This window comes from Streptopelia decaocto (assembly GCF_964273445.1).
Source record: "Streptopelia decaocto genome assembly, chromosome: Z".
NCBI classification, from domain to species: Eukaryota; Metazoa; Chordata; class Aves; order Columbiformes; family Columbidae; genus Streptopelia; species Streptopelia decaocto.
The window spans coordinates 40,072,894-40,092,776 of NC_138657.1; the positions used below are offsets into that span (position 1 = coordinate 40,072,894).

At 44.4% G+C, this 19,883-nt stretch overlaps 2 protein-coding genes across 12 annotated transcripts in view; one reads left to right on the plus strand and one right to left on the minus strand.

Moving 5' to 3' along the window:
• Positions 1-13,741, plus strand: part of IDUA (alpha-L-iduronidase) — a 52,384-nt gene extending 38,643 nt beyond the window's left edge. For 5 of the 11 annotated variants that reach the window (XM_082075241.1, XM_082075243.1, XM_082075245.1 and 2 more), the window contains 5 exons: positions 168-289; positions 1,540-1,665; positions 2,251-2,327; positions 3,102-3,202; positions 5,295-7,600. In XM_082075241.1, coding sequence (XP_081931367.1) covers positions 168-289; positions 1,540-1,665; positions 2,251-2,327; positions 3,102-3,202; positions 5,295-5,395 — 527 coding nt within the window. In that variant the 3' untranslated portion in view covers positions 5,396-7,600. Of the gene's footprint in view, positions 1-167; positions 290-666; positions 862-1,539; positions 1,666-2,250; positions 2,328-3,101; positions 3,203-5,294; positions 7,601-9,555; positions 9,609-13,275 lie in introns of those variants that run through there. The other 6 variants (XR_014186261.1, XR_014186262.1, XR_014186263.1 and 3 more) reach the window with 6 other exon arrangements.
• Positions 10,166-17,272, minus strand: LOC309451534 (purpurin; the record flags this gene model as incomplete). The annotated part of the gene is made up of 4 exons (XM_082075246.1): positions 10,166-12,788; positions 13,880-13,992; positions 15,553-15,689; positions 17,156-17,272. The coding sequence occupies 4 exons, from the start codon at positions 17,270-17,272 to the stop codon at positions 12,562-12,564; spliced, it is 594 nt and encodes a 197-aa protein (XP_081931372.1). The 3' UTR covers positions 10,166-12,561.
• Positions 17,273-19,883: the final 2,611 nt, after the last annotated feature.

Below are 19,883 nucleotides of genomic sequence, written 5' to 3' on the forward strand. Positions count from 1 at the left end.
CGTAGAGCCTTGTGAGAGTGCTAGCCTCATGATTTCCGGTGGAAGCCAGGCTCCGAAGTGTTGAAATCACTTGAGAAGGTAGACTTGAACACCTTTTGCTAAAGTAATTTTTGTTAATCTTTAAATCCAAGTAAAGAGTTTACTCTCTTTCATTTGTGTTCCTAAAGAGCTAGTGTATGTGACATATTATCTGGATAACAACCAAACCAATCCCTACCTGAAGTGGAAGAAGCTAGGAAGCCCTGACTTTCCTTCCCCGGAAGAGTTTCAGCAAATAAGGGATGCTGAGGTATGACCATGTGTTTGCTTGAAGTGTTGTAAGGGTAAAGTGGTTTTGAATCGGTTAACTACAGCTAAAGAGAGAAGAAATCAGCTCAGCTAGTCAAAATTTCCTTAGCCCACAGTCATGCACATTTTGTATACGTATGAAAATGCACTTGCAATTACACAGAGAAATGTAGCTGATACACATCTGATGCCTTTGCCTTTATGTTATACAAGAGACTAAATGTAGATGACCAACTTCTTTATTACTGGCGTACCCTTAACCAAGGAGGCAGAGTTGCTTCAGAGCAAGTTCCACCTTCTTGCTGAACTTCAATGAGCCTTGAGGCCCTTTCTGTTCTGTGTCCCCAAGTAAGTCACATGGCCCTTTGTATGTTACAGAAGGGCCAAATTGCTGCATTGGAGAGTTGAAATGAACCTCCCCCAATAACAGAAAACAAACAGCTCCCTGTGCAATGAAACAACTATCCAGTGCAAGTTCAGAAGACCCTTGGCATCTCTCAGGGGCTCACCAGGAGGCCTGCAGTTTCCCCTCATCCTCAGCAGTTCTGAATGTGCTCCACAGGGGACTGAGGAGTAAGTCCCTACTGAAAAAAGCCATGCCCAGATTACTTACTGGATGTGAGAATATGTGAGCAGCCTGTCACTTCAGCTCCCTCTCCCATACTTTCCATATGCACTCAGATCCATGGCTTAAAATAAAAGAGGACACCTTTATACCCTTTGGGGCGCACAGACAGTAATTGCATTTTGATTTCAGTGTACAGTACTATGCCTTCTCTTCCCAGTCACCATAACTCACTATTGCTAAGGCCTGTGGGATACTGTAGGAGCCATCAGATCTTCCTTCAAAGAGGCACCAGCAAGCTCTTAGGTACTCTTGGCCATTATGTGAAACCTCACCCTCAGAGACCAGCTGAGTGGCTGTTGTAGCTAGCAATAGCTTTCACTGCACACTGGGAATCCATAGGTAAGAGACAGGGGTGTGGTTTGTAAAGGCTAGGAGCCTGAAAGGAATGCACAGGAGGTTACTAAAAGTGATAGATTACACCTAAAGGCCATTTGTGATCAACCCAGTCTGTGAAATGGACAAATGCTCTGATTCTGAAGAGATGGAAAACAGCCAAGATAGAAAAGTCTATTGGTAATTCACAGTCCCAAAGTAAATACACAGTCACTTTACACTGATGTAACAGTTGGCCTTCAGGCATTGTAATAAAAGATTATTCACAACGCTTCTCTTTGGCTCCACAGGACCCGGTGACAACAGGCCCATTCCCATTTCCTGAAGGTGGCATCCTGACCCTGAAGCAAGACCTCCCTGTTCCGTCAGTCTTTCTTATCCACATCTGTGCAAGACCCAGATCTGTTCCTGATCAAGTATGTGTTGTATTCTACTGTCAGACCCAGCAGATTAGAAACTGCTTCCTGCTTTAAGCCTCATTAAGAAGAGCTGAACTATCATTTGGGCCTATTATTTGTTACTAAATAAACAATTATTTTCTCCTTTGATGAGAAGACTTTCCAAGGCATAATTCAAGATAAAGCATTCCACAGCAAGTGGTAGGAGCCATCACTGAGATAGATGCAAGTTTATCCATTGTACTGGAAAGTGCAGTATCTTTTTAAAAATCACATCATGTGCTACCAGACTTGACAACAGCTCTCCAGTTAATAACTAATGGCTAAAAATAAAATGGAATCATGACTGTTGTAGATTAGATATCTGTATCTGCTCATTCAGTCTCACCCATATTTATAGTGGTGCCCAGAGCCTCTGAAGGTCTTCTGCAAGGTGGACAGGTTAGAGACATAGGCTACAAAGCCACAGACCCACGAATTTTGGGTTTGCCTTGGTCTCAATGGAAAAAGTAAAAGCAAATACTAAGGAAGGATGAACACAGAAGTCTGACCTGGCTGATTGGTTTGTACAGTTTTCTTACATGGACGTGTGTCTTTGGACAGGTGACCGGTGTTCGTTTGATCCCTCTCACAAAGGGGCAGGTCATTGTGTTGTGGGATGATGGCTGTGTAAATTCAAAGTAAGTAGCTTTTAAAATAAAATTAATATAATCTAATAACCAGCATCTTACTCCCTAGATTGCCAGTAGTCCTAAAGTTGCCAGCAAGTGATTTCACAAATTAATGACTACTTGCTCCTTGAGAGATGCTACAGTGCATTTGTCTGACAAAATGAACTGTAGGACCTGCATGCAGCAACTGTGTTGGGCAACCCTGACTGACTTGTGGTCTCAGCAAGAGAATGTGCCTGTTGCTTAGTAGCATCCAATGGCATTTTTCAGGGACTTGCCTTCAGCATAGCAGACAGGAAGATCCATGATAAAAGTTACATTAGCAGCAGGTGTCTGGGTGGGATCTTGCGTATCCCTGTAAGGGAGGTGAGCTGGAAGAGAAATCCTGCAGTTCCTTGCTCCAGCAAGTTGTCCAAGACTGGAAACCCTCTGAAAATGAACTTTCAGAGGCAATCCAGTGTGCCTCCAGACTCTCTCAGGAAGGACTGACTTAGCTCCTTTTCAAGCCAGTCTCCCTAGACTCTTCAGCCTTGATAAACATGGTTTGCGAGTAAAAGATGCTTAACAGTTTGTGATGCTGCCAGTACTCAATATAGCACATCCATCTCTGTGTTCTTCTGTGTGTTGTTGAAGCCATGGTTCTTCCTAATACTGACAATTCATGCCATCCCACGTTTGGTAGGAATGGGTCAACTGAATGTTTCATATAGCCCTGAGATTAGGATTTGATTGCTCATTGCTTTATCGGTTATATTTACTGAGTTGTCTGATCTTCTTTTTTAGATGTTTAAAGACATTTGAAGTGGAGTTCTCACCAGATGGAAAAGCATACCAGCGGATTAATTCCAAAGACACAGTATTCACTCTCTGGGTCTACAGTCCAGGTAAGGCAAGAATATGCATATTATTTAATGTCAGGTCAATAGTGCCACTCATGAAAGTGCGAAACATCATTTAGTAACTACTGAAGGTACATAGCTTCCTCATCACATGCACTCCCATCACAAGTAGAAGCACATCTCTTCCTTTAGGATGATGTTCTCAGTGAAAGCCTTATTCTCAGTTCAAGAGGACATTATTAGGAATATTACCATGACTAAATTAATTGTCACAGAAACCAAAGTCACCCAGCTGTGGGGCTGCCAAGCTCCCTGAGAGACAAAGCAGCACTTTTGTCTCTATTTGTAGCTAATCTAGAAACATCCAAAAATGAGACCAAAAATTGCTCCACATGACTGGAGCTTGGTGTTATGCTCTTAGTAGTAGACTCAAGGCAACGCAAGTCTGAGGTTTGGGCTCAGTCTCATAGGTGTTGGTCATGCTTTTGCCTGCATTTGTACAATGCTCTTGTGGCAGGACAGTAGGACCAAACTGCCTTGGTAACACTTGCTTTATATCACGGAGTCTGGAGGTGTTAGACTGCCTATGGATATGGCCACCTTCCATGAAGGGACTGGTTGTCTTGCATTTATTGTGTTTGCAGCTGTTCTAGGGGAAGGTCACAGTTCTGCACTCATCATGGTCATGTGTCCCTGTTCCCATACCTTTTTATGGCTTGGCAATGTTGAGCTACTGAGGTGCTCCCTTGTAAGAACAGAAGAGGTCCTCCTGTAGAACAGTTTGTCCTCGCTGTCTGAATACTTAGCCAGGGAAAGACCCCTCTCTTTGCTCTTTTCTAGAGATTTCGCTTTGGCCCTGACTAACTGCCTTAAGTTTTAGATGTTTCACATTAGAGGGTAGCAAGTTTAATCTTTGTTGATGGGCTAAGCTTCTCCCAGAGCCTGTTGTCATTTCTCATCAAGTACAGCCTAGATACAACAGGAACATATCCAGATGAAAAATGCTGAAAGGAGGTAGTGATATTTCCTTTGGGTATTTTTTTGTTGTTTTGGGGGCTAAAAAAGCCAAATGTGATCTAATCTGCAATGTGACTGTCCAACAAGTATGACTAATGAGCACTGGTCTGAGCTGTGTGAAACACAGACAGACCTTGCCTCAAAGTGGTAGTAATAAAGATCAGTTGAGAGAGTTTTTGCCAAAAACACAAGCTTACCTTAGCCTGAGAAAGGCTTAGCATCAGCAGTGGGTGCCTAATAAAGTTCAGAGCTATTATTGCAATGTAAATGCTACATAGGTAAGCAAAGACTGTAAGTCATGGCTAAGGCAAATCTCTGAAATTAGAATTCATTATCATCTAGTGGTACAGATCTGGGGAATGTACCAGATTTAATTGTTTGTTTCAAAACCAAAAAAATAATAGGCTGCTTGAAAAGTCTTATATCTCAGCAGCCTTTATTGTCAGGTAGTTCCTTCTCACTCATTTCTAGTGTTCTTTTTCTTTTAGAAAAAAAAAATAAATACTAAAGCACACATAAAAATCAAGTAAATAGATGAGGAAAAAACACTTACATTGCTTGTGAGGTTGAAGACTCTGCTAGTGAAGGCTGTGTTCTTCCAACTGGATCAAGGATGAAAACCAGCAGAGTCACAGAACATCAGCTCACATACCATTGGAGCAAGTGGTGCTGCTTCTGGAGTTGAGCAGAGGGGTTTCAGTCACCCTGCATGCTTCTTGTTCTGCTTCTTTGTTTATCCTGTTCCAGAGGCAAAATCGCATCAGAAAGTAAGTCAGAAAAAAGGAAATTGCTAGTAGGGGGTTGCAGAAGATGTCGTAGCCTTCTTCCAAAGGCACTGCTGAGAAAGCAGTCCTGTAGCTGTACTCACCAATCCTAATGAGGAGAGAGGAGGTCCTAGGGCAACAAAACAAAAGAGCCAGTACTTGGCCATGAGGAATTTATAATAATTTTTAGTGAGGCAGGCACAGACACAGTTACATAGAGTGCAGAACTGATTTCACTACTTCCCCAGCCCATTCCACAAATCCACATTTTATGGGAGTAGTGCCTGCTCCGCATTCTGCAAGCACCACAGGTGTCAGCCTTTCACAGTTACCGTTTCTAACCTTTTCATTTGCAGGAGGCTCAGTCTCTGGCTTTTACAGAGTGCGTGCCATTAACTACTGGGGCAAGGCAGGCCCGTCCTCTCTTTCTGTGGAGTATGTTGAAGCTTTCAAGTGACTCTGAAGAGTGATGCCTGGCTTGGTGTATGCTCCCCACAAATGACAACTCCACAGACAAAGAAACTCCTCCCAAGCTGAGGAGGGAGCATCAAAAGGACCTGATGAAACAAGTAAGGAATGTGAGTTAGAAGCAACTGCTCCTGTTAACTCTTCAAAGCTCAAAAGATAGCATTATTAAACAGCCAGAACTGACAGCCCAACTCTTACAGTTGTAAAAGACAGCTCTAGGACTGGGATTCAGCTTGGTCACTAGGAATTACGGGAATTAATACTTATTATTCCCCATTTTACACTGAGCTAATGGTCGGGACAACCCAAGATTTATACAGGTCACAAACAGCAGCAGAAGCAGGACCATCACTTCACTGTATAAGTGAAGATGGCAGCAAAGGCACAAGGAGGACCTGAGAGTGAACTGCCAGGCTGTCCTGACATAATGGTTTGATGGAAAAGCACACAGCAACCAGACTCATCCAGAGTATGAAGTGAAGGATCCCTGCTTCTCTGCCAGTTAGTGACACATGCCCCTGTGGGTTATTTAAGAGCATTTGGTGTGTCTTCAGATGTATGAGGTTCTTCAGCCTCTCACACAAGGGTTTCCACCCCGCCGTCACTGCAGTTGTGGCTGTTATTTGGATGCCAGAGCTATTTTGCTCCCGCAGGCAGAGGAAGGGGTAGCAGCTCATTCTCTGAGGTGAAGACGGCACAGGAAGCTCTAGCCTCCAGGCTTCCCTGCATTTTCTGATTTCTGCTTGTGCCCAAGTTACCAGGTAGGACTGTGGCCACCAGTTGCTGCCTCATTGTGGTAGAGGCCCTGACCCTGAAAGCCCTCTTCATCTCATTTCGGTTACCTAGGCTGTCATTCTACAGCCCTTACAGCTAATGTCTCCCCGCAGCATGCCTCCCCTCTCAGCCTGTAAGTGACCTGAGCCTTGGCTTTGGGTGACCAGGAGAAAGCTGAAGTGCTAGTGTTTTCATATTAGAGGAGAGCACACTCTTGAATGCGACAGGGATGCTGCTGACAACTACTTAGGAAATTAACCCAGAAGAGTTTGAGCTGCTGTGTTTTGCAAAGTATGTCTACAAGCATGTGATAGCCCCAGACCATGGGATACAGAACATGTTTGTCTGTCCTTCTAGCTGCCAAGCACTTTATGTAACAGCAAAGTTCCCTGAAATTGAAGGTGTGGCTTTTTACTTGCTCCTTTTTACAACTGGCACAGTTTGAAATGTGCTTTTAAAATGCTTGTGGACGGAAGGATAATGCCAGTGAAAACAGCTGGAGTGTTTTTCATGAGAGGAGCAACTAACACTGAGAGATTGCACTAACAAATCCCCTACTGCTCTCCTTGCTGACCTCAGCCATCTCACCAACATAACAACAAAGACTGCATATTTGATGAAACATACAGGCCTCGGACAAAAGAACCCCAAGTTTGCACAGTGGGAGCAAGCTGAACTACCTCGAATGACCTTGCTTTTACAGAAAAGTATAGAAAAAGTCAGTATATATGAGATGAGGCCTGTATCTTCTTACCTTCTGGTTACTTTTTCATGTGCTTATGCTGAAAGTGAGCCTTAAAAGATTAGTCTTGTTGCAGAACTCAGATGAAATATTTCTTGCCTCAATGAAGTCTGAATAAAGACCACTTGTCACATCTCAGTCTGCTAATTCCTTGCCCATAAAGGCTTGTGCAGAACTTTTAAAATTTAATGTCTACATAAAAGTGCTAGTTAATACTTGAAACTTCAGTTTTCTGTATCCGTCTGTCACTGACTCTGATAGGTTTTCAAAAATTGTGTGTTTAACTTTACCATCTCCTCCGTTACCAGGCAGTGATCAGGCCTCCCTCACAGTTTCAGTTTTCATAAGTGCCAGACGTGCAGAGCACTAAGTGGGACGTAACAAGTGCTTGATAGTTCTGCAGCATCAGAACCAAAGCAAGACTGCAGAGCACTCAGGTGTGTCTCTTGCTGGCCATAAGTCCAAATAGGAAAATCCAATGGCAACTGCAAGATGAGATTAATTGCCTACTCTTCAAGCAAAAGCTTCCGAGGCTATGTAACAATTTTGCAACTGCTTGTTGAAATGAAAGCTGGGGAAAAACCTTTCAAATTAGTGTTTTATATTGTCTAATTGTATATATACTTCATTTGTTACCATCCTTTGTGCCACCCAATAAAAACTGTTTTTAATCTTTAACATGAGCTGTGTAAAAACAAGATCTGATCATTGTGTTCTGGAAATTGCTTAAAACTCTTGTGTCAACAGTTTAATCTTGGAAAGGAAGGCTTGTGCTCAGGGTATAAAAGATAGCTTGATTGGTGCAAGTTCCAACATTACATAAAAATAAAGCATGAAGGGATTGTGACCATAAGAAATTTAAAGGCTGACGTAGCAACTTAAATGTATAGATTGCCTCAGTTATCACAGCCCAGGGAAAACTGGTCTAACTCAACATGGTATCATAGCGTCATATTTGAGGACTTGCAGTGTCCTTGCTGCGAGTACTTTCACTGATGTGTAAAGGACAATATCCTTGCAGGGTTCCTCCTGCTGTTGCACAGTGGCCTTTCTGCCAGCACTAAAGGACCTTTTGAGGACAAAACAACAGTCCTTTTCATTTGTAAGCAGCTTTTTCTTTTCTCTTGTTAGTGGAAAGTTTGTGCAGGACAGAAATTATGACCTAGGACGTACACACACACTTAAGACCTGTAATATAAGGTTTGTTCTTATCAGCCAGCCCAAGCAGCAGACAGAAGTGTGTCTGCCTCTGCATGTACCCAAGATGTTTTATGTTGAACTCAATGGAATAACAACAGAAGTGTAAATCAGAATACACTTGTAGCTGCCTGCCCTCCCTACCTTGTCTTTCACATTTCCTGCAGTCGCTGGAGAGAAATGGATATGAGCTACCTACCATCTGTTTATTAACTCACCAGATCATATGATGAGGGCTTCCATGTTGTCCTGATGGGAACATGTTCCCCCAGTTCCTCCAAAAACAAGGCAGATTCCTGGGGCACATATAACTCCACAGTTTATTCTCCCAGAATCACCACTATCCTCCTGCAAACCTGGAGGCAGAACCTTGTGTGGCTGAGAAGGGATTTCACTGTCTAACTCATCTAGACAGAACACACCAAGCACAGTAAGGATCTACTTGGTCCTGCATATAGATCCTTCTTGCTAGAACTCCCATCTGCTCTGGTCATGTAGTTATTATGACTGTAGACATCAAAAATCCCACTTCTCTAGGACGGGTAGTATTGGTCTGAATATCCTGGCCAAAGGTCAGGCTCCTTTAGTGTTGTGTAATCGCTTGTGATACAAGTCCTAAGTTCACATATCTCCACCCCAGTACTTCCTTTTGAGAGAGGGAGGCAGGTGGTGAACATTCAGTCAATGCACTGACCTTGCACTTGGCCCAGCACAAAAGGTTGATATTTTTTTCAACACTCAATAGTCTCTGTCTGTGTAGTTTTTTGTTTGCGTTGCCTGCTGCTGCTACTCTTCTGTTTCTGATCTTAGCTTTAAGTGGTAGTTCACCATCTTGTTCCATGTCAGGGTAGCTTTACCTAGACCAGAAGAGCAAGGAACACCTTTATTTGATGCTGTCCTAGAGCCTTAGGAGTCCTGCCTGGAAATCCAGGGAAATACAAGCTTGAGAGGCTTCCCTGCATCCCTGGGGTAATGCCTCTGGCCTTGGAGAAGAGTCTTTAGTCACTGTTTTTTATGCTCCTTCGAACAGATGCAGTAGATTATAATTGGATACTGTAAGATTGTGCAAGAATCTTTCAGAAGCTGTTTTGTAGGGTAGTGCTCTGAAGGTCTTTGCTCAGTATCAACCTTGTACCACATACCTTTTGAAAGCCTCAGGAGTGGGAGCTGTTTAGCATGGCCTTGCCTCTATGCTTCATAATCATGACCTGTGCTGACAAACCACAGGGTTCAGCAAGGTGCTGAAGGTGTTCTGGACTGGTAGTTTTATTAACAGGAAATGTTCAAAGTGAGTGTGATTTTACCAAGAGCAGTGGGAAACTTACGTCAAAAATATTGACACAGATTACCCTTTTCCTACACGCAGTTGTCTAGATAATATTCTTTTGGTTCCCTCTATCTGTAAAATTATTGCCCATAAAACCTGTCGTTTCTAGATCTTTCAGTTCTATACCTTTCAGATACTGGAGGCTGGATTATGAAGGCCGTGGTGAGTAAATTATTGCTTATTTAATTAGAAACACAAGTAACTGCTCATTCAAAGCAATGTCCCAGTGTTATTGAAAGCAACATCTACTTTATTGCATTTGTGATTCAGAAATACTCTATGCAGACTTTGAGTATTTAGATGTACCAGGACTAACCAAAAGATATTACCAGGCAGCAAGGATCACACTATCAGCTTGATCTCAGTGTTGTTGTTCAAGAGGATTTCTTAGCTTTGGAATTTAAATAGCAACATTGATGGGAGAGGTATGTTGTGAATGCCAGGACCCTGCAGGCACCCACAAGGCTTTGTTGCTTTGTGCAGCCTCACCTGGGATCTGCACTCCCATTCTAGCCCTTGCCTATGGTCCACTGTGGCAGAATGCAAACCCCCCTCTCTCCCCCTCCCTCCTTCAGTATGGAAGGAGTAGGCACATCTCCCTTTCTCTCTGCTACTTGAGGCTAACAGCTTCTTTTGTTTGGCCCCAGAGCACCCTGGCCAGGGCCGTTAGGAGAAGGGACTGCCGAGGCGCCACTGAGCTGCTGGGCGCCTGCAGCCAGTGTGGGGGATGTTTGGAGGCTTCAGGGGCACCCACAGCCAGTGTGGGGGTGCAGAGAAGCTTCTAGAATGCCTACAGTCAGATCTGATCAGGCATTATAAAAACGGGACTCTCGTCGAGACTCCACCCATTTTGTCGCGGGTCTCTCGGAGCACAAGCTTAGCCACTGCCGCCAGGAGCCACGGCCCCCACCCCGCTCCCCGGGACTGAGACTCCGCTTGCCTTGCCGCCACGTGTGTAAGTAAATTAACCCTCGCAGGATTGCGACTATATTTATACTTTTCGTGCACATTTGCACATGTACTTTAAATCATTTCCTTGCACAATCGCGAGTGTATTTTCCTCCCGTGCTTCCACATAAGCACGTGTAGGATTCCGTGCACACTTGCACGTGTAAGTAAATTAACCCTCACAGGACTGCGAGTGTATTATAAATTTACCCTCGCAGAATCGCGAGTATACACTTCCCGTACTCACTACGAGTACGTGTATCTCTTTAAAAATAATCCCGCACCGTGTTTAGGCAAGTGTGTACTTCTCCGGGACTCAGGGATGGCTCCGGCATTGTTCTGAGTGAAGCCACATGCATGCACACTGTGGACCGCCTGTTGTATTAGTTGCTGCCCCTTAATAATTTTCCTCAACTGATATCCGAACCTTTATCTAAGTCACTTTGGAGTGTTAAAACCCTGTTTCTCACTGGTTTAATAAAAGTTGTTTTGGACCCTGTTGTCCCTTAAACTAACCTCAGGGTGCCTCCGTGACATCCACAAACCTTCCTGACCTCAGCCCAGGCCCCTACCCCTTTGAGAGCCTTTCTGCAGGTAGGTCTGCGTCTGACCCACCCTCCAGTCCTGTTTCTCCTAAGAGCTTCCTCACAGTCATGCCTGTGCCCTGCCTTGTACCTTGCTGCCCACGCTCACTGGCCGGACCTCCCAGGTGAACTCCCTAGACCCACCCTGTCATTGTGCATTTGTCTGATGATCAGCACTGTCAGGTGACCTGTCCCTGTCAACCCCCCTGCTCTGCTCCCCCTACTTGATGCCAGGGAGGGACACTGCCATGCCTGTGCTGGGGCCACCCTTGGCTGCTATCTCACCTCCTCTTGGTGAGCAGCTGCACTCTTCCTGCTCCCTAACAGGATAGCAGATAACAAAAAGCAATTCCAGAGGTTTTTTTTTTTTTAAAAACATTTATTGACAAATGCCACTTTACGTATTGCCTTGGAAAGTCAAATATCAATACTGTATTGCACATAGTTTACAAAATCCCCAATATTTTCTTGTGTTTTTCAGGAAAATAGCACTAGTCCACACTATTATTTTTTTATTAGCTGAGTAGCAACTTCAAGACCAAGAGGTCTGGCTTCTTTGTTTAAGGATAGGATCAGAAGTGTACTTTTAGCAGGCCCCTGGAAAGAAAGAAAAGTAAACTTTAGTCCTTGTGAGAAAATTTGCAAAGAAGTGCTTTAACAGCCTTTTAGTCTTCAGTGAAGCTGTAGCTACAATGTTCCTAGGATACTTCTGAATCACAGTAAAGCATTAGAATGGGGGGGTTGCAAAAGTTGCTGTTTGGATTGCTCTGTTTGTTGGCATAGCACTTGTGCAGGCTTTGCTAGTTCCAGCTGACCATGAGTTTCCAGCTTACATGAGCACCCACAAACCAGCTCCCCTCCCTCTGCTACAGTAAGCAATATGGAGGGGCAAGTGGCAGGGGTGCCCATACCAATCTCATAATCTTGGATGATGCCAGTACCTGCTCTGTAGTGGAGGACTGACTCACACAACAAGATCAGCTCCCACGCCTCCAGAAAAAAAGTTCTCACAAAATGAGCTTTAGACATGCGTGTGTGTAACACAACTGATGACTTAACTGACAGCAGACAGTCAGAACCACTGCTCAGAACCCCTCATCTCTGCTACTCAGACTGCCCAGAAGATAAACCATGGTGGAGCTAAGAAGAATGAGGTTACTCCTTTCTGGAGGCAGCTTCTCCTCCTTTCCTGGAGGACAGTGCACAGAGCTAAGGTAAGGTGCTGTTATCCAGGTGGCCTAAACAAGCATTTTGAAGTGCAGAAACATCAGGTTGTTACACCTGTTAGAGTTGTTACACCTATTAGAGTAACAAAGCTGATCTTCCTCTGGTAGTGTGCCAGTTTCAGCTTACAGGATTCCTGTAAGGGCAAACATAAGGCTGCAGAACCAGCCTGTAACAGGCTTTCTGCTTTACATGGACCTCCTTTTGCAGCCATTGTCTTATCAGATATAACATGAAAAAAAAAAAAAAAAGATGCTAAAAGAGTGGACTTTGATTTGCTACAGTTCTGTTGCATTTAGGGCAAATGCAACCACCTACTCTACAGGCTGCCAGTGCAGCCATTTAAGTGGGTTTGCTCATCAGCCCAAAGTACCTGACTGAAGCACGGGCTGGAACTGGCCAGACATACAGATTTCTTCCTGCTTCTGACGCACAATGCGCTGAATGGCTGGGGGGAGGCCACGGGGGTTACGTGAGAAGATCAGGGAGTAGCCATCATCACAAGACCCATCCTCCTTAAGACTGCGACAGGCATAGGTAATGGCGTAGTTGTCATAGTCGGTGTCAATCACCCAGTAGTTGTCGCCTGAAACATCAGAACACTCGTGTTTGTCGTGGTGGGCAAAACAGAGCAGAGGTGAACCTAGTCATCCCACAGGGAGACACCTCACTTCGGCAAATGGCAGGAATAGCGTCCCAAAGGATCTAAAGTCACCTCCCACACCCAGCTTATCTCCACGCCCTGAATTGGAGAACTGGGACAAGCACAGCGCATCTTGACTACATGTTGATCTCCATGATGCTCAGTGCTTTTCATCTTTGATTTCTTAGGCTAGAAGTATTAAGGACTAGGACTTTCCACATTTTCTATTACAAAAAAATGGCTTCATGTTTCTCACATGGGGGGCAGGGCATACAGCTTAAGTTTTGGGCATCCAGATTACACTTCCTATCTGAGAAGCCTCAGCAAAGCATGTCTCCTGTCTTCCAGCCTTGCTCAACTAGATGCATTTTGTTGTGGTTAATCTGCCAGTACTCAGTCAATTTAATATTCCTTTCTTATGCATTAGCAGGCCAGGTCCTGCCCAATGTCCACAGCTGGAGCCCTGCAGCTATGGGAGACTCAGGCACAAAGTATGGGGTTTGCAGGGTGCATAACTGAGGTTCAGCATGAGCAATTTCTGCAAGGGGAACTTGAGTTAACGGCTCCATTTTGTTGAATCCAGCTGTGTCTGCCTGAGAAGAACTGTGCCTGGCTGCTGGAGTGCAGATGTGAGTCTGCATGTCGCCTCCCTCTAACTATGAGGAGTATAAGGATGACTGATCCTCTGCACCTTTATAATGCCCACTGTGGGGTCGAAAGTATTGCTTCCCTAGGCTCATCACCCTACTTGGCTGTGCAAAACCCATGTATGTGTCCCATTGCCTCTAAGCTGCATCCTCCTTGTTAATATATATGGATATATTTGTTGGGTCTGTGAGGAGTCTCTGGATACTGACCCTTCTATGGAGATAAATGGTACTGCTTCAATAAAGAATCCCCCCAAAAAAGGATGCTTTGTCTTCACTTAGAGCAGTCTGAGCTCAACTGTTTTTTCTGGTCATACACTGAAACACACAAATCTGGGCAGCTGTAAGCTACTCTCCAGCACCACAAGGCTGAAGCTGTTCACTCACCACCACTGGAGAGGTAGCTGGCCAGGCCCTGATAAGTCATATACATTTTTGCTGGAGTGGTTGGGTCAGGTACTGTATATTGAGCAGCCATGTCAGCACAGATCACCCAGAACCTGCAAGAAGATCCATAAAAGTGAAGGTAAAACCCTGTGGCATGTGGGCTTCAAATGAATGTCCCTTATTCAGGACTTAGGCAAGAACCAAGCTATAGTTCAGCACAACTGCCTCAGGCATGGCCGTGGCCTTTCTTCATACAAAGTCACTGTTTGTCACTAAGTAATGCAAAACTGTGACAGTGGCCCCATCACTGACAGTGCGTTGTTGCTGTCTGGTCCCCTCCTCTGCTGTGCAACCATGCTGTGACTGGGGCAGTACGCTGATGCTCCTTCAGGTCAGCAGGCTTTTTACCACCCATTTCTGTGCAAGCAGACAGCCACTGAGCAAAACGATGGAAGTAATTTTTTGATTCCCTGCTAGCAGTTTGCAGAGCGAGCTGACCTGCATTTGGGCTCATTTACTGTGTCCCTAGGCAGAGTCAGGGAGTTGTCTCTTCTCTCTCGAACCCTTCCTAGCTCTATTGGCACAGGGACATCTGTTACAACACAGAAATAATTACAGCCATTCTGCTGTCCAAGCTAAGTTCAAGGCCTTCACACACACTGTGGAAACCCTGTGGGTGCCCAAACAGTCTGCCTTCATTGTCCATTTCTTCTAATGCCTTTCTTTGACTGGTATCTGTTTGCCTTGAATACCAACTACATCTTAGCATAGTTTGTCAAGTATTATCTGGATTTATGAAACTCTGGAAGGTTCTTCATTCCCTTCCTTGTACAGGCTGCACTTCTCCTTTACCTTGCCATTGCAGAAATAAATTCGTGGCAGCCCTGACACCCCACTTGGTTTTTGAACAGACCTTTCAGGAATCTTCCCACCCACACTATGTGGCATGCCTGCAAAGCTTCATTTGTTCCATGCCAAAATATCCTGGCGTGCCGTGCTGTTATGACTTACAAGGTTCATAGCCGTGTCCTCCATTCTGTTATTCATGCAGTTAGACAGTTTTGGTAGCTAATGCACAACAAAACTAGTGCTAGCCTACTGAAAGCCCCAGATTTTCTTTCCTACACCCAGAAAGCTATTTAATCCCTTTAGATGCTTTAATTCCTTATAGTAACCATGACCAACAGGCAAAACTCTGAAGTTTCTTCCATCTATCTGTTCAGACATTTCAAGGGCATCCAAGAGTTAACCACATGTTTTCCTCAGAGGTCCAACACTGCATTGAAAGATCTGTGAAAGTAATGCTCATTACACTCCTCCTTCTGAATCTCTCAGTGAAATGAGAGCTGCCCTGCGCTCGCAGTCCCACAGGCTCCGCTAGTTCCTCTCACATGGTTGCAAGTCATGTACCTAACTGCTCCATCATTCAAGTTTCACTTTATAACTGACATTATGCTGTAGTTTTGTGGTGCACCCAGACAAGAGCTAGGCTGAGAAGTAACCCAGGACTTGAAAGTCTCTAACCTCTGCCTCTAATATATTCCCTTGATTGAGCTTCCATTTTTGATGAAGAAAACCCAGTCATGTTGTGTACTCAGGACAGATCACCTTCCATATTCCCCTTCTCTAACACCTCATGGCAGCAGCTAGAGCTGAAAGTCAAAAGAGCTCACCCAAAAAGCTTCACTCGGCCTTTGGAAGATGCTGTCATAGTGCCATCTTCCTCCACGGTGTATTCAGCAGAGATATTGTCCTGAAGGAAAAGGCCTTCTGGATCCTTCTTGGCCAGGGCGTACCATTTCCCTGCATACTAACATGAAAGACTATTAATATCTGGATTAATCACCATAGCAAGATTAGCACAAAAGCAATTTTGTAAACATAGAGCCCTTCTCACTACCCATTGCCTGGCCTATGAAGGAAGTCTGAGTGTCTATGTAGCACACAGGTCCTGCTACACCATCTGGTGAACCCTTGCCTCTGTGCCAGAAGGAGTGGGTGTAGCAGCTCTTCACTTCTGTGCGCACATACTCTCATCACATGAGACATTCCTATCACAGTGACCTTAACACTGAAAGCTTCTCCCAACCTGAGATGCTGGCTGGAAGTCAGGCCAGTTCTTCCCTGTTCCCATTCAGGCCCCTGCTTTTCTGTGGAAGATGCCATCAACAATACTAAATTGTAGCCACAGAGACCTTTAGCAAGTTGTCTGGAGGCAGCCTTGTGGCTGTGGGGGGGGCCACAATGGATCTCTGACAGTGAAAAGGATCTGCCCAGCAAAGCAGAAAGTGATGGCTTTGTACACTGTGAAGAAGAAAGGATGTGTTGGGGAGAGTAGCAGCAAGCAGAATGAAATGAGATTAAGGGGAAGAAAATTTAGAGGAAAAAACGGATCCCTGAAAATCCCTGAAAAGCTCTATCTAGTAAAATGAAAAAAATATTTAAATGGGTGAATGACAGACAGGGCGGGCCCCAAAAGTAACATTGCTAGTAAAAATAATGAGGAAAGCAGAACTTAGCTGTGTTAAATTTAGTTGTTCAGGGAAGCAATGAGATCTGTTTGTCAAGTTCCATACATAAGCCTGAAACACAATGTGTGATTCCCAAACACAGAAGACTGAGAAAAACATTGACTTTTTAAAACTGGGGTGTTTCTAACGCTCTCCTCAGACATGGGTTTGTTTCCAACAAAGACAATCTTATATAGAGGAAGTCCTGGCCCCACTCCAGCTGCAGCTGGAAGTGATGTTTGCTGGGAGACGATCAAAATAGGTTCTGGCACACCTGTCTGGATCTTTCCAACACCAAGATAGCCCTGGTTTCCTCCTCAGAGGCAGGCAGATTAAATGCTGTGTTTAAACAAGAGCCAGTCTGTGTTCAGGATAGCTAACTAGATAAATTTTCAGTTTGCTATGACTCCCAAGAATGGCTAGTGGTGGATGCAAATCCCCCAGGGCATGTGTTTGGGCTTTCTCTGGGATCAGGATCTAAATTATTTCACTCATGGTTCCACTCAAAATTGAGATCTGCAGTGAGCTTCAAGCTAATGGAAAATGACATCTAACAGACTAGCATCCCTGACTTTCAAGGCCAGCTTTACCATAATGCTCAGAAGTAGTGAGAAAAACAAACTACAAGAACAGTGTCTGAGAGACAACATACAAAAGAAGTTAACATCTGGTAATTAACCCCTTTAGATTAACACAACTCATAACCTGGAAAAACAGTTTATATATGAAGCTTCTTCACGTGTACTGTTGCTGTAACCATAATTACCCTTTTTGGATCAAAATTGTCTTTCACAGCGAAAGACTCCACTGCACAGGTCTGAGCTAGGCTGTATTCAACAGTGGAGAAGACCGAGGCCAAGAAAACATACTGCGTGTATTTCATTCTGCAAGACAAAAGCAAATATGAAGTTTTATTTCATGCAGTAGGTGTGGGTAGCTAGTGCTGTGCCTACAGAAACATTCTCCTCATTTTAAAACTAGTTTATTTCCAGGCTGAGTAGGCTATTAAATCCTCCCATCAAGAAGCCACCATATTGTGGTGCCTAAATCCAGTCAAAACTGAGCATCAATGGCAATTACTTTGCCAGACTATCTTGCTTCTTGGTAGTAGTATTGCTTTTCATTACATTTTACATTATAGATCAACCCAGACTCTGGATAAGGTTGGTAAAGACTGATAAAAATTTGAATTTTTTTTAGTTTTTTGTTTTCACAAGAAGAATAATGTTCTGATGAGCTCTGGTAAAGCACTGTAGGTTGTAAGTATGTTATTTCATGGTGGTTGTCCACTTTGCTTTCAAAAGCAGCAAGTCTGTGTTCTTTATGGCCAGTTCTCATCATCAAAATAGGCTCTTCCTAACTGCCTACTCTAATGGCAAAATACACCTTGTTATTGTCTGCCATCAGACCATTCTCTCTACAATCATGAGAAATAATATTCAGTGTCTAGAGGCTTGGTCTACCATTGCAGCACAGCCACAAGGTAGCCATGGCTTGATTTGTCTCCTTGAGTATCCCAGCTCATCTGTTTCCCAACACCTTTGTTTCTCACACTTTGGGAAGAGAGCACCTGCACATACATTCTTGCAAAGTATTTGACTCTGAATACCTCTTCTGGTGCCAAGATAAAACACGGTTACCTGAAACCTGCCTGCAGCATCCAAGCTAAGCTACCAACCCAGGACTTCCAAACAACTGAGCAGCTATTCTGTTCTCAGCTGCCCTGCAAGCTGCACTTCCTTGCTGCAAGATGTGCTGATCTGGCCCTCCTCTGAAGAGAGACCTACCTGTTGGGGTAGAGGTGTCGGAGATCCCTGAGACAACTCTGCTTCAGTCTTTCGGCTGCAGTCAGCAGGACAGTTTTGTGTCAATTGCCCTCCAGCTGCCTTTAAATAATGAATCCGCAAAGGCACTAATTGGTTATTTTTGCTCGTGTGCCTGAGTAAAACGCTTAATCTTGGATAATCCATTATGTAAAAACAGACTGTAATCCTCACACTGGTGGGTCTGACTGCTATACTAATACGAACACAGCTTTTACATAATGGAAGAAGCTGCATAGAAAGCTAATAAGTCTATTGATGTGATTGTATCACACCTTTATCTCATTGAAGTCTTTCTGCTTCTAACACGTGTCAGGAGAATAAGCATAGAGCATTAACCAGAGAAACTCATGGACTATATGTACTCATCTGAATAGGCACATGTTTGTATTTGATAACTTGCATGAAGTAGGTATGTAATTAGCTCTTCCAGTATATGCACCATCAAATAAAGCTGATCCTTGCAAGAGCAGAAAGGTGTTATGCATTATCTTCTGGGGAAAAAAAAATATTTTTCCTTTACACTGACATCAAAATCTTCAAGTCCTCACTTCTCCTGTGTACATTCTTCCCAGCTTACCTTATCAACATTTCCAGTTACATAAATACTATAGCTCTCTCCTTCACAAGGTGTTCTTCCTAGAAGCCTTCCATGGGGATGCAATAAAGCACAAAAAAGCGAGAAGGCAGAAACAGCTAGAAAAAACTTTTTGGTGGCAAACTTTGCCTGCTATTCTTACAATTTCCCCAAGTGCCCAGAGAATCTCCCCAACTGCAAAGGTTGACAATGTACTCTTTCTACCCAGGCTCACCTGGCAGACTTAAGACTTCAGAGGCTCATCTAGGAGTTGCCAGCACTTGCAGCTGCTTCTCTCACTGGGCTGGTGGGTGGTGGGAAGCCTTGGGCATACCACTAGGGATGACTCTGTAGTTCCTATAAAGGCCTAGGAATCCCGAACCTCCTGGTACTGATCTAGCAATCTGGACATTCAGAGCAAGGCTAAAGCCTTCTGAATGTGTTGGACTTGCTGCAGAGATCACTTACAGCCTCTGGCCCAGGAATTCCTGAAGAAAAGCATGCAACCTCACTCCATAGCTGGTGTGAACTGTACTGCTTTCCAGACAGCTTGTTTAGTGTTGCCCATTATCTAGGAAAGACAATTCTTGCTTCCTGCCAGAGAAAGATTTTGGCCTCTGTGCAGCTTCCACTTACACTTTAGAGGGAGGCAATAATACTTTGCATGCTCAGAGGGACTGAGCATATCCTGTGCATGCCATCTGCATCAGTTCAAAGGCAACCTGGGCAAGTTCAAAGGGGAATGACCTGTTGGTCACTGTGACAGGAAGGTGGGAGCACCCATTCTAGGCCAGGTTTGACCAGGATCAAGCACCACAGCATGTCCCCTTCTTCCTGATGGAGGGGCTGGGTGCAGCCTCCATGCCCTCCTCAGCCATGGTGGGGCCACACCATCACAGCCTGTGCTCTTGACTTTTTATAAGTGTTTTCCTTTGGGGCAGGTGGAGCACTTTGGGGCTGGCTTGTGTTATGCGCAATGGCCCCTTCTTTTCCCTGGATATTTTGGCTGGGTTTATCCAGGGACACCAAGACCTGGAGGTGTGGTGAGATGGCACACACCCAGCTGCTGCAACGAGGTGCCAGCTGCTTCATGT